The following is a 13837-nucleotide window of genomic DNA, read 5'->3' as shown; positions in this document are numbered from 1 at the left end:
GGGCCTTTGCGGTGCTCCCTGTTTCACCGGGGTAATAACTAAAATGCTGGAAACCTGGATGGATTTGAAGGCCGGGAGCAGTGGGAGTTAAAGGCAAAAAGCACTTGCAGCCCACCTCTGCCTCTCTGCTGCCGAGGAGGTAACCCAGATTGCTGGTACCACAGCAAAGGGGAAAGAAGAGGCCACGTACAGATGTCTCCTTCCCACCCATCTCCCCCCATGCACACCAGAAATGGGCACTAGTCATCTCCTCCTGCTGCTGCCAGTTCTTTTAGACTCCTGCTCTTGCCTGCCATGGCTTCGCAGCAGCCGATCTTCTCTGCACACAGAACAGAAACATCCTCTAAAGAGGCACCAGGCACTTCAGCACTGCCCTCTCATTGCATAGTCGAGAGATCCTTCCCTTGCTGTGCAGTTTCCAACTTGTTTGGCAAGCTGCTTTCCCTTCAGTCTGTCACTGCCCCAAGAATCCTTCACAAGTCCTTGTTGATCCTCTCGTTGCCCTTTAGAAAGCCCTGGCCACCCCTGATTAAGACTTCTTTTCCCTGGCTCTTATCCTAGCAAGTAAGAGACACCAGTTTGGTGTGTCAAGAGAAAGGATGTACAAGGAAGGCGTTACAGATCGCAGGCAAACAAATGCTGAGAAGGTGAATACTCACTGTGGATGTAGTTTGTACAGAGTCCCATCCACACCAACCGTTATCTCCAGGTGCTCTAATCCTCTGTTCTCCCTAATTTTATCTACAACTGCAGCCATTCCGGCACCGCACAACTGAGCTGCTCGCCTTGACACCGCTCCGCACACAGTCTTGACAATGATACTGTCGTCACAGGTGCTGTTGAGCCCCAGCTGCTGGAGGATGGCTCGCACCTGCAGCAAGGCTAACCTGTCACTGCAGAAGCAGAAGAGCATGGCATTCAATTAGAGGTTTCTCTCAGTCACGCCACTGCCACAAACCCCACTGCGCTGACGGCTGCCCTATGCACCCACACCAGGCAGCAGCCTTTCCTGCCAGCACAAGAGACCTTGGGGAATGCAAATTCGTTCACTCCAGCACCATGCTACAGTGCAGGAGAGGGGGCACAGGCAGCAAGGGAGGCTCTGAGCCCAGCTTTGCATTGCCTCCCCTTCTCTTTTCTTACCAAAGGGTATGTGAGGAAAGTATTTTTAATCACCAGCTTGAGGGTTTCACCCCCATAAAGACTCAACAGGCATTGAGATTGCTTTGAAATACAGAGTCTGAGCAATAAATACAGAAAAACATCCACTAAATAATGCTCATTCAGCTAGTGTTCATTCAGTTCAACAATTACAGCTAGACACACAAGGGGGACAGGAAAATGGCTTGATTTCCAAGCAGGCAAATACAATGATACAGCAGGGGAATCCTTGCTGGCCTTTTCCATGATTTAGCAGTGAGCATTGCTAGAAATTTAGATGATGCTGCAAAGAGTCCTTCTGCACATGCAAAGGCTCTTACTGAAACCCAAATTATCTCTGAAGAACCAAGGGATGTTCTCCAGCTGTCCCTCCCCTCTGGCAGTGTCACCCGATGAGTGTTACCACATGATTTCACCCTAAAGAGCCTCTCACACGGTGCTCTTACCTCTCAATCTGAGAAAGGAACTTGGTTTCAAAGATATGTCTGGTCTTCAGTGTCTCTGAAATCTGGCCTCTGAACAGGAACCCCCGCTTGGTGAAGTCAATCAAAATATTGCGGACTATTTCCCCCAGGTACATCCCGCTGATCATTTTCTCATACCTGCAGTGGAAGACAGCAGCACAGCTCAGAGGGACACTGCTCATGTTTGCAAAGGCAGCATCACAGGTACATTATCAGCCAGGTGTCCAGCCTGTGCACACCGGGGACCTGAAATATGGAACCCCATTTTCACAGAATGGCCATTTACTAGAAAAACCGGGCAAGAAAAAGCATGAAGACTCAGTGGGAAGGCTTGTGAGCCCATCTACAAACACTTCCATCTATTCCTCACTACCATGTTCCCGCAGACAGGCTGTTATTAATGACAGCTGGTATTTCTCCCAGATGGAAGAAATGAAAACCTGTCTCCCCAGAGCAGAACAGTGCCCAGATGAAAGCCAAATTTGCTGTGCATCCCGCAGTGACAGCCCTGAGTGGACCCCAGAGAAAACTTGTCTTCACTGCACAACATCTGGGAGCCCTCTTGAAGCATGGCTGAAACCTTCAACAGAAAAGCTCAGTGGCTCCATGCAGCAAAATTACAGGAAACCCACAAAGTACGGCCACTGTGAGCACAGCATTTTTAAGGGAGTCCTGTGCTGCAAAAAACCCTGTGAAAGATAAAATACCTGAAAAGGTATGTCCAGCACATTTGCAGGATCTGTAAAATTACTGACCTGTAAACTAGCAAGCTGGGGGTCCAAGGTTGGTTTATGCTTTTCAGTTAATTCCAGCAGCTGGTTTCCAGCAGGGAACCAGTCATCCAAAAAACACATGGACAAACCAAGCTGTCTTGAACCCTTCTTGACCCCGCTCTGCTGCACACAGGACCCAGGTTTCCCACTTGCAGGCCTGCCCCCAGGCTAGAGAGAGGGAATCTCTTCCACCTGCAGACCTCCTCCTGGCACATGACAAGGAGTGGTCCACAAGTGATGCTTGGCACAGAGCAACCATGGGCTGAGGAGGGCAGGAGTCTGCTTTGCACTCCTTCCCTTCCAGCATCATTCTGGTCTGAAGGGATCATTTTGGCGTCTGCGAGCTGTGCCCTTACCAATGAGAACCGAACACTTTTCCATTCCATGAAAAGCGCATTCAGCGATGCATCCTTGATTTCACCTCCTGAAGCTCTAAAACAGAGTTTCCGCCCTGGATTGAGCAGAGCGCAGCACGCCATCCTGCTGGAAGCAGGCCACACAGTCCATTTAATACTATGAGCTCTCTCAGGCTTGTACCCAGCAAGTGTCCACCCTCTTGAGTGCCTAACTCTCTCTCTGGAGTAAATCATTCCCACTGGCAGTCTCTGCTACTGCCTCTGGCTGCGTACTCCATGCCAACTCTGCTGCTGCGTCAGGCTCACTCAGCATCTGCCTCTCCGTATCCATCTGAGCCGTAACTTCTAAAGAGCTTCCCAAGGGACCTACCAACTTGTCTGCATCCCCCAGGTTTTCAGGCAGATTTACTGTAGTCACAAAATCTTTTTAAAAGCTCCTGGCATCAAAGCATTGCTGCAGAGAAACTATGAAAAATTGTAGCCTGGGCATGCAAGCGGTTTCAGCCCAGTTTTATCGGTACTGGGTACACCTCCTTGTCTGCCCTTTCTTGAAGGGGTCGGGGAAGCCCTTGCCCAGACGAGCGCTGGACCCTCAAAAGGGGACAAACCTCCAAGGCCAAGAAAGGGAGGTCCTCTAACATGACATATTTCATCCAGAAAATTGCCTGAAGTAAGAACTGGCTGCAACTGCTAGAAAGCTCCTGACCACTCTCCAGTGAGCAGCTCCAAGCTCCGGCCATGCCATGCCAGCTGGTCTAGGCTGATGATTTCTAGAGACAGAGCCCTCTACACAGACAGTTCAGCTAAAAGAAATTAAATTGAGACCAAGGGCAAAAGAATGACAATCCATCTTAATCCCCTTCAGTACAACTCAGGATGAGAAAAAGGATGTCTCGGTAATTTTCAAGACTCTCAAGTTCTCACCAAAAAGCCTGCTGCAGTCCCATGGCAGCAAATAAGCTGCAAAATAGCAGCAACCAGGAAAAGCACAGGAGAGGGAGATCCCACAGGATAGCAGGTCTGCAGTCAGTTTCCACTCTCAACCTCTCCCTTCTCCAACTGGGAGAAATCCAGTTCTCTCTCAAAAACATTTAAGGCAGCCTGGCTTATACTTAGCACACCATTTATCGCACAGTACCTTTGCTTTCCAGCATTTAGTGAATAGTCATCAACTGCTTTGTCATATATTGTCCTGATATCATCCAGGCATCCATTATCCCCGAACGCTCCCCACTCTGTGTTCACGCACATCCGTCCTTGCTCACCGTCCACCATCTCTATGTTTCTCATCTCCTCCATGTAACAGGCATTGCTGCCAGTTCCTGAAAGAAGAAAATACTGAAATTACTCTTCGTCTGGAACAAAACAACCTAGAACAAGCATGACAGCCCTGACAAACCTTCTGGGGGATCTTGAATGTGCTTTTTCTGAATCATGAAGTCAACTCATCATTTGAAACATCACAAAAAACCCCACTACTCAATAATATTACTGCTGCGGTGGCTCAGAGAAGAGGCTCAGCCAGGTCAGCTGGGCTGGGAGTCCCATGCTACAGGGAGGAGCAGCAGCGTGGCACTTGTGGCACACCAACACTCATGTGTTCTGAACACAAAACCCCAGCAAGCAACTAGCTAGATTTTGAAGTTAGGAACCACCTTCCGCAAAGCCCACAGACCCACAAAATTTAGGAGAAAAATTGCCCTAACTGAAAACCTCAGCAAGTTCTGAGGCATCAGGCAAATAAAACCCCAGGGGTTTTAACAGCTAATTGCAGGGTAATTTTTAGCTCTTGCTAGGTTTTTTTCTGATTCAAATTGCTTGAATAGTTTCTCTGGCAGGAAGGTTACTTCCATGTTGAAATGATGCCATATCTGATTCTGCTTAAAGGGGATCCAAAGTAGCATGGAAATTACAGAGTGCTCTATATATCCAGAGGCATTAGGGAGCAAAGCTTCATTAGCTTTGTTTCAGAGGCAGCTTTTGCTGCTACCCAGGGCAAAAGTTTTCGTGAAGTTGCCTACCAAACTTTTATGTAACCCTGCACCACAGGTTCTGCATCAATTACATCAGCAAGTCTGTTTTCCTTTGCAATTTTTTTAGGGTACTATAACAATAAAGTCTGAGCAAAAATAGATCCTCCCACAGTATTCCCCTGCTGCAGGGAAGCGGAGCCACAGCACAGGGTCTGGGGGGAAAGTCTGGGCTGGCAGACCAAGACCCGGTCTGCAGGACCAAACCTAACCCAACCCAGTTGTGGACCATCAGTGCTGGCCCACATCCCGACACGAAGCCTCGTCATCCAGAACAAGCTAAGTAAGGGCTGCCTGAATATGTGGATACCTGTTAAATACAGGCTGTTGGACTGACAGGCTTTTAGATGATCTCCTGTTGCCAGCAGATGAAAAGCAGAGACCTGGTTTCATCGGTGGCAGTTTCCAAAGTATTCAGCAACGGAGACAAAGCCTCTGCTCTTCTGGGCGGGAGAGGTGGCACTGGGCAGAGACAGGGCGCCAGCATGACATGAACTTGCCCTTGCAAGAATATTTTTCCCTGCCAAGCAACAGCGGGAAAGTTCATCCAGCTCCCTGCACTGGCAAGAGCAGGATGACTGCTGGCTGTGCAGGCTCCTTGGCAAGCACCATCAACCCAGCCAAGGCAACTCAGGCAGGGCAGAGGGAGCTGTTGGAGCCCCGGGGCTTTCGCTCTCATTATCCCAGACCTTTCACTCTCATTATCCCAGACGTACCCAGGCCACCGCCGACCCCCTGCTCTGCACACAGACAGGCTGGCAGGGAGCGTATCTGGCAGGGATGCGGCAGACTGTCCTCAGAGGGTGCTCTTGGCACCCCAAGGACATGCTGTCCTTCCCGCAGGGAACTCTGTCCCTGAAAACACGCCACTGACACTGATGGAGCTGCGCAGACAAGCTTCCTACCCACACCGCACTGTGCTGACTCATCCTGGACATCTTCCAACTGTCTGGAGGAGAAATTGGTGGCATTTTGTTTTCCTACAAGCCACCTCGCAACTGAACGCGTTCTTACAGCTTGCAGGTGCCTCATCCCCTTTTCTCCCAAGGAAAACTAATTTATCTGGAGAGCTTTGGGAACTCACACTGCCTGGTGCCTCAGGCACCCCAAGCGTGACATTTGCAAAGGCATCGGCAGTCGCCTGTGGAATTATTTCAGCTGTCTCGCTGCTGGGAAGGGAGCTGTCAGTCACAGCACTTTGTCTATCAGAGCTTTCCATCACGTGCCATTTGGGAATTGTGGCTGTGCTTCACAAGTTTATTCTGAGAGACCACATGCTCCAGGGAAGCTGTGGGCTACCTGAACCAGGGTGTTCAGGGAAACTCTTACAGGCTAAACTACAGACACTCCAGGAGTTGGTGAGGCTACCTGAGCCCACGTTTGCTCACTTCACAAGCAGCACAGTGCCCTTCTCTAGATAAAACAGGCAGGATTTGTTCAGCGTTACAGCCTGTGCTTATCTCAGCTGATCATAAACAGAACTAAGCTGACTGCTGAATTTTGCTCTGAACTCCTTCACACAGCTTACTTGTGAAGAGACAGCTGTGAATCTCAAAACCTTTCATGCCTGGACACCCTAGCTGTATTTTCAGTTAGCCACAGGGATGTCTCCACCAGAATACAGACAGATGTCTCGACGTGCTGTTTAATAAAAACATCCCCCCAAAAAGCAGCTCTAACACATACCCACAATGAGTCCGATTTCACAGTTTGGGTCTTCGTAAGCACAAGTCATCATTGTGCCCACCGTATCATTCACCACAGCCACCACATCCAAGTCAAACTCCTTTGGAAGAGAGCAATACAACCGTGAGAACTCTGGGTTTGGGGCAACCCCTCATACCAAAGGGAACACGACAGAAGCACACCAACACACTGGAAACAAACAACTGAAAGTGCCAGCCCGATTTTACACACACAAAAATAGGAACTTAATCTATAAGCAGGTAACTAAGCTAAGACTCCTCGCACTGTCTACCTACAATAAACTGTCTTCAGAAAAAAGCATATTTCTGGCTGTTCTCTTTGATTTAGGTATGTTTAGGTACAGATCTTGTATATAGGCACATGGTAGAAGGCTATCGCCATTCTGTGTTACAGCAGCACAGTAACAAATCCAGTAGCAAAAGTTTTTATAGCCTTTTTTTCACTTACTGATAAAAAACTTCAAAATTAATGCTCTCCTCAGGCTATTTTTTCCCCTTCCTAGAAAGTTTTGGTGAAGTTGCTTGAGGCTTTTTCAAGATCAAGGGTTGGAAGGGGGAAGAACTGTCATTTAGGGTGCACTGAGGTGCATTCCTACAATCACTGTATCGAGAACTCTGGTTTTCTCCATGCTCTGATGCAGTGAGAATTGCCACAGGGTTTGAAAGAAGCCTTGAAAAGTTCTGCCAAATTTAGCAAGTTAGAAGCCTCCGGGTAAAACGAAAACAAACAAAAACCAAGCAATGAAACAAAATCCCTATGTAGCTCATTTTGAGTAGCAGTCTTGGTTTGGTGGCTGAACTCTCCCATTTCCACTGTGCACCCTTCCAGAGCATTCTACATGGTGGTCAGGCTACATGTCACAGCCACACGGCAGCAGGGGTTGCTATATCTGGACCTGCTGCAAGGCACATACTTTCTGTGCACGACAGGAGGCACAGCCCGTGCTCTCAATGCACACACACACACGCTGTGAGAGGGAACCAGCCTGACCTATGAGGTCTGTCAAGCCTGGAGGGGATGGAGAAGCAGGAGGAGAAAAAGAAAACAAAACCAGAGGAAACATCACCTCTCTTCTTTTAATTCCTTCTCTAAGCAAATACACCACATCTTCTCCCTCGCAGTCTGTAGCTTTGAAGCCTTTTGTCCAATTGAGAAGGATACCCTAAAAAGAAAGAAAACAGGTTTTCAAGTTTCCTGGTACACTACAGATTGCCCCCAAAATCCAAAATACTCTAAGGGATGAGGACGGAGCATTTCTGTCTGATAACTTCCCTGCATTTTCCCACCCCCACAGCGCGTAAAAGTGTAATATCACAACGCTTCACAGAGGTGACTACAGGTTACTGTACACCACAGCTCTGGCCCAACAGTCCCAGCAAACAGTCACGAATAATTACGGCCAGTTGTGCACAGACTCAAAGGGGCCCTGAGCTCAAAGAGGAGGCTCTCCAGGATTCACCTACATGGTGCTATGTTTTGCTGAGCAATCTGTCCTCTCTCTCAGTCACACTCCAAAGCCTCCCTGGCTTGGCCAAGCCTCCTATCACCAGCAAGATGACAGCACTTTAGAGCTGGACATTTGAACGCTGCTCCTAACATCACTGCCTAATTCCTCCTTCCTTATATATGAATATTAAACTTATTTTCGCTAAAACTCAAACGTTACTCTGTACACTTGGCATTTCAAATGTTTTAGTGTGAGGTTATACAAAAGTCTCTACGAGAAGGAGTATCTCCTTATATATATGTGGAATATGCACCTAAAACTACTAATCATGCTTGGTCTCCAAATTTCCAGAGCAATGCAACAAATAAACAAAAAGAAAAAAAGTGTAACAGAAACAACAAACTAAAAAAAAAAAAATAGTGTGACAAAAAATAAGTCTTTCTTCAAAAAAAGTGCTACATAGAAAGGAAACTTAACAGCTGCACAGGTGGAGTTGGTGGAAGTACATGGTAGTGAAGGAAAACACAAAAGTGAAAAGAAAAAGGGTACACTTGACAGGGACATGCTCAGGCTACACTGTCACCCTTAGGGTAACACAGCCGAGCAGGCCCTGGTCTACCCACTCCATCCAGTGAGATGAGATCAGCTGGGGAAGGGGCACTGGCAGCAGCGATGGACTCGTGCTTTACTGCTCACAAAACCAGGGAAGTATCACACTCCAGCAGGTTTATATGATTGGTAAAAACATTATAAAAAAGGGAAATCACATCCATGGAAAATTTAAACGCTATTACCTGTCACAGCCATGTGCTGAGCATCATTTGCATTACTACCTTTAAAGGAACTATTTATAGGAGCAGCTGTACTGGTCAGGGTCAGAGCATGAACCCTCCCCTTGTACAACCTCCTTGTAAGTGTCACGTCGATGATAAGGAGACGGAGAAATCTGGTCTAGCATAAGTACAAAAGCCGATTCAAAAGATACTAATGAACTTACAGCATCCAGACTGGTCTGCTTGCAAGGGAAGGAAAATGTGAAGCCAAGAGGGAGACGTGCGCCTTTTATCCCCATATAATCCAGGAAGTCAGAAATGCAGGTAACAATATGATCAAACAGCTTTAAAGAGAAAAGTCACGCATTTGAAGTTGTACATGTCACATGGTCTTATGAAGGTATTTAAAAAGCAGCAGTGCTGCAAAAGAGAAACACAAACACTCACCTCTTCTCCTGTTCCCTGCATCACCTCTATAGGAATGGCATAGATCTTGTTGTGCATCTCAACTGTTCTCCTTTTACCGCTGCGGATTTTCACCAGCAAAACTCTAAAGTTCGTTCCTCCAAGGTCAAGTGCCAGAAAATCTCCATTCTCTGTAAAAGAATATGTGTGTATATTTAAAGAACCATAAGCGAAATCTAAAGAAGATATAAAATCTCTTAGAAACTCAGCTGGGAAGATCATCATTTCAGATGCTGCTCAGAATATTCCAGCCCTTTTTTGTGTGGTTTTTGGTTTTGTTTTGTTTTATTTTAAACCAAGAAGGGAAAGAGGACCCACGCAACTGTTCCCTAAGAGAAAGCAGTGCAGACAGGGTTCAGGTGGGTTTGGGTTATGAGCTCAGCTGTGGTTTTCTCCCCTGTGGCTTGCTTGCACCCTGGGACAAGGACACAGGGCCACGCTGCCAACACCCAGCACAAGGGCAGTGCAGGCTGCCCTTCCCGGAACTGAGATTTCCTCCCTTGCACGGCTCGGGAGGCTCCTCTTTCTTCGCACCAGATCTGCTCCCCCTCCACCAGACCCAAACCCAAACTACACCACTAGGAGCCCATTCAGGGCATCCTGCAGCTCAGCCAGTGCCCTCACTCTCAAAGGGCATGCCTTTACCTGTCCCATCCGGTGTGCTGCGGACGAAGGTGGGCAGCATTTTGACTTTGGCAGTCTCATGAGTCTTCTTCTTCAGTCCCGCTTCCATCTCCGCCCTCATCCTCCTCTTCACCTGCAGCAGCTGCTCATGGGTGAGCTTGAACTCAGCCAGCGTCTCGTCGATGAGCCGGTGCTGTTCTGACAGCCGGTACGCCACCGCCGTCACCATCGCTGCTCCCTTCCCACTGCCGCTCTCCGACAGCAGGAACCGCACTTCCGAGTCCGGCACCAAGCGCCGGGTGGTTTTATGCAAGCGCCGGGCGTACCTGCGGGGAGGGGACCCGGCTGCCAACCCGCCATCTGCGCTGCCTCCCCCGCAGCCCCCAAAATCTACGCTGCCACACGGACCAACTGCAAGGGGAGCGGGGAGCCTCGTCACATCTAAACTAGCTACGGCCCCCCAAGTAGGAAAACTGGTAAGAGCAGCTCTCCTCCATGGCCTCTTTCCTCCTGAATTTCTAAGAAAAGCCAGCAAAAAGCAGAGGAAAGCATCAAGTCCCATCCCCTGAACCGGAGCCCAGACAGAAGAAACCCTCTGGCTCCAATGCTGCTCCAGTCCCCTCTCCTGGGGTCATCATCAAGCTGTCCTGAACTCACCCATTTAGATAGTGTGGGGAAACAGTTCAGAAACAAAAATTGCCCACATATGTTATCTTAACACATCCTAGACCTGCCCGTCGGGAAAAGCTACTCAAAACAGCGTTCTTGGAAATTCTTTTGTTTGTGAAAATTTTATGGTTTTCTTTAAATAAGGAAAATATCTTTTTTTCAATAAAATAATGAGAAACTGAAAATGAAACATTAAATATATTTCTCCTTTCAAAAGTTTCCTCATAAATGACACTCAGCCCTTCCAGCCAGCTCTAATGCCCAAGGTATGTCCCGTAGGCTGCACTTCTGCTCCCCTTCAGTACCCGCAGCTAAATCCTACAGCTGAAACTAGAAACTGACTTGTTACCACCAGTTATAATTTACTAAATAAAAGCCTTTCAGCACCTGTGCATAAGCGACACCTGCACACTGCATATTTCTTCCATTTCTTTATTCTAAACTTGGAAACTGCAAAAAATCAGGGTCAGCACAGTCATTTTCAAAACAATGGAGTTTAAATGAAAAATGGAGATCAAGGTGCATTAATGCAGGTCTCCTCACAGCCCAATCCAGGGACACAAAGTAATATTTTGTACAAAGAAACTCTCCTTCCAAGAGGTCTACGGAGATCCCCTCAGGTATGTACTCAAACCACCACAGTTTTCACTGATATTGCAGTATCCAGTTACTCAGGGGGTTGGTTCTTCTCTTTATGGTTTCACTGCTTTTTTAAAATCTCATCTTACTTCACTTAAAGACATCTCTCCTTTCCACTAAGCTCCCCACCTCAGACCAAACCCCCACGCCCACGTTTTGGGCTCCTCATCTCACACCCAAACCGCATGCCTGGGTGATGTCTTGGGGTTACATGCTCGACCCTTGGCAAACCAGAGGCTGTGGCAGGTGAAGAGTGTTAGCGGCAAGAGCAGACAGACTCACTGTGGATGCATCTTGTAGAGGGAGCCGTCGACCCCCACGGTGGTCCGGAGGCGGCCGACCCCTTTGTTGTCCCGCAGCTGGTTGAGAATGGCACCCAGCGTAGAGGCAACCAGATTGGCCGAGCGGAAGGACACGATGGTGCAGACGTGCTGGACGGCGATGCAGTCCTCGTGGGACGGCTCCACCCCCAGGCGGGTTAAAATTTCTTTGGCTTTGTTCAAACCTTCTTTGCTCCTACAAGAAGAGAGCAGCAAAGCACACTCCTTAGTGGGGGAGCTATCAAATGCAGGACTGAGGGGCAGCCAGCCGTGGGTATCCCTACCGGGGATTTCCAAAGGAGGTTAGAAAGAAAATTTCTTAAGAGTTCTGGACTAGGATGTTCCATGGTGCTTGAAATAAAAATGTTCTAAATATGCATCCATCCACAGACAGAAACAGCTTTCCATCAAAGCATGGTGCAAACACGCAACCTACAAACCATTCAATTTCAGGTACTATAGCAGCCACCCTATGGGCAGGATGACTCCCATATGTACCCAAGCACCTGCCCTCCTTCCAGTTCACTTCCCACAAGGCAAGAGGTACATCACGTCCCTGGAAACCCGTCCAATGACAGTTATGTGCAAGTTTCTCTCTAACACACGCCACATTTTCATTGTGCCACATGATCAGACCAAACCTTGTACTGAGCGAGTTTCCTGTACTCCAAAAGCGAACGCACGAAGCATGGGGCTAGGACCAGCCCTGTCCTGCAGAGCCAGAGCACCCACCAGGACCACAGCACGTGCAACAGCTTGGGCCGCAGGTGGTCCAACAATGCCAGACCCAAAGCAGAGCAGCACCCTCATATGGCAGCTCCTTCAGCACACCCACAGGAAAATTAGCAACTTCCACGCGCTTTTACAGACCTGGAGGAACTACATGCTTTTTCATCACACCGATGCTTTAAACTTCAAACAGCTTCTCCCTGGAGTGGGGAGCACCAGCCCCACAGTTCTGCACAGGCCTGAGCATACACCTAATCCCATACTTGCTCGTATGTCTCAATAAATTAAGCCCAGTGTGAAAAACAAAACCCTGAGCAAAGGTTGCCTAAGTTATTTCATCCTAATGGGTCTCTCTTCAGGCTTTTATAACCTCCCTGAATTTCTGCCTCTTGCACTGCATTTTCCCTTATTAGCAACCAGTCTGAAAGCAAAGTTTCTGGCAAAACTTAGCCACTTTCAGCTCTGTCATTTCCCAGACAAAAGCATCAGGAGTATATCTTGTCATTACTAACTGCATGCCATACATCTTTTTAAGGACTCCTGTACCTTGCTAGGATCAGCTACAAATCTGAAGCTGCACGGGGATGTGCCCCTTACTTACAGCCAAAGTGCTCTTCAGGAAGTGAGGTGGGATTTCAGGGCAAATTTTGTTCTTCATAACTGAATTTCCCAGTAACTGCATTTTTCTCATTGTTGCTCAACATTACATTGGTCCATTACACAGACCTCTGCGGTTAAGACAAATGAACGCAGACATTTTATGGAAAGCCGTTCAGATAAGACAGTCTGCGGGGACAGGAATAAAATGGGGCAGGGGGAAACAGGTATTGTGGCAGTTCCTGGGTGTTCTTTTGGTGTTGTGCTCGCAATCAACAGTACCTCCATACATATGCACCCTAGTCAGCAGCGTTTCGAAAAGTAAAGCCAGCCCATGGACTATAGTACAAACCATCCCAGTGACGTGAATTTTAAAATCACATGGGAAAGAGTCAGTAAGCACTGACCAAAGTGGCGATGACACCATATGAAACCAACTGGCGCATTGCTCAGAGGTCGCCGTGTGGCACCCGGCACTCCCTACAAGACTGAATGCTCTGCCTTGTCATGCTTGTTTTCCTTCTGCCCAGCGATCCCGTGGATACAGCAAGGAGCAACACAAGTATTTGCTAGGAGGCACTAAGCCAATTCACTCCCATGTTTAGCTTCAGGGTAGCAACTTCTGAGTTCTTGCGGGCAGAGTGAGAGGCAGCACAGCACGTACCCTGTAGCTGCATGGAGCGGTAGGCTTTCATAGCTCCTCCCAACACAGAAAAAGGGAGAAATCTTGGGGAGGAGGGCACAGACCGTCTGCTGAGTGTCCCCACTTGCCAGCTCTGTACCTATGCTGGAGGATGGCAGCCACCCCCAAAGTAGCACATCTCCCCACAAAGCAAAAAGGGATGCTGGAAAATTAACATTCAGAGTTGCTGTGAAACCCAGGGGGCGAAAAGGGATAGATACTCACTTTTCTATGGCAGAAACGTGCTTTGTCTCAAACTTCCCTTTGGTGAGAAGCTCAGGGGTGATTCTCCCCTCAAAGAGCAGCCCCTCCTTGGCCATCTTCACCAGGATAAGCCTTACCAGCTCCCCCATGTACAGCCCACTGACCATCTTCTCAAACCTGCAGGAGAGGACAGCAGC

General features: G+C 48.3%; 1 protein-coding gene across 2 annotated transcripts in view; it reads right to left on the bottom strand.

Moving 5' to 3' along the window:
• The window catches only part of LOC308069271 (hexokinase-1), a 46859-nt gene that overhangs the window by 3263 nt on the left and 29759 nt on the right, over window positions 1-13837 (bottom strand). For both annotated transcript variants that reach the window (XM_080401305.1, XM_080401306.1), the window contains exons 8-17: window positions 13662-13817; window positions 11391-11624; window positions 9822-10126; window positions 9159-9307; window positions 8936-9055; window positions 7558-7653; window positions 6471-6570; window positions 3893-4076; window positions 1608-1763; window positions 660-893 (exon numbers count right to left, since the gene is read on the bottom strand). In XM_080401305.1, the coding sequence (XP_080257431.1) occupies window positions 660-893; window positions 1608-1763; window positions 3893-4076; window positions 6471-6570; window positions 7558-7653; window positions 8936-9055; window positions 9159-9307; window positions 9822-10126; window positions 11391-11624; window positions 13662-13817 (1734 nt within the window). The remainder of the gene's footprint in view (window positions 1-659; window positions 894-1607; window positions 1764-3892; window positions 4077-6470; window positions 6571-7557; window positions 7654-8935; window positions 9056-9158; window positions 9308-9821; window positions 10127-11390; window positions 11625-13661; window positions 13818-13837) is intronic.

Source organism: Falco punctatus, assembly GCF_963210335.1.
Source record: "Falco punctatus genome assembly, chromosome: 9".
Classification (NCBI taxonomy): Eukaryota; Metazoa; Chordata; class Aves; order Falconiformes; family Falconidae; genus Falco; species Falco punctatus.
Note: the sequence above shows the minus strand (reverse complement) of the source record. Positions and strands in the feature narration are given on the sequence as shown.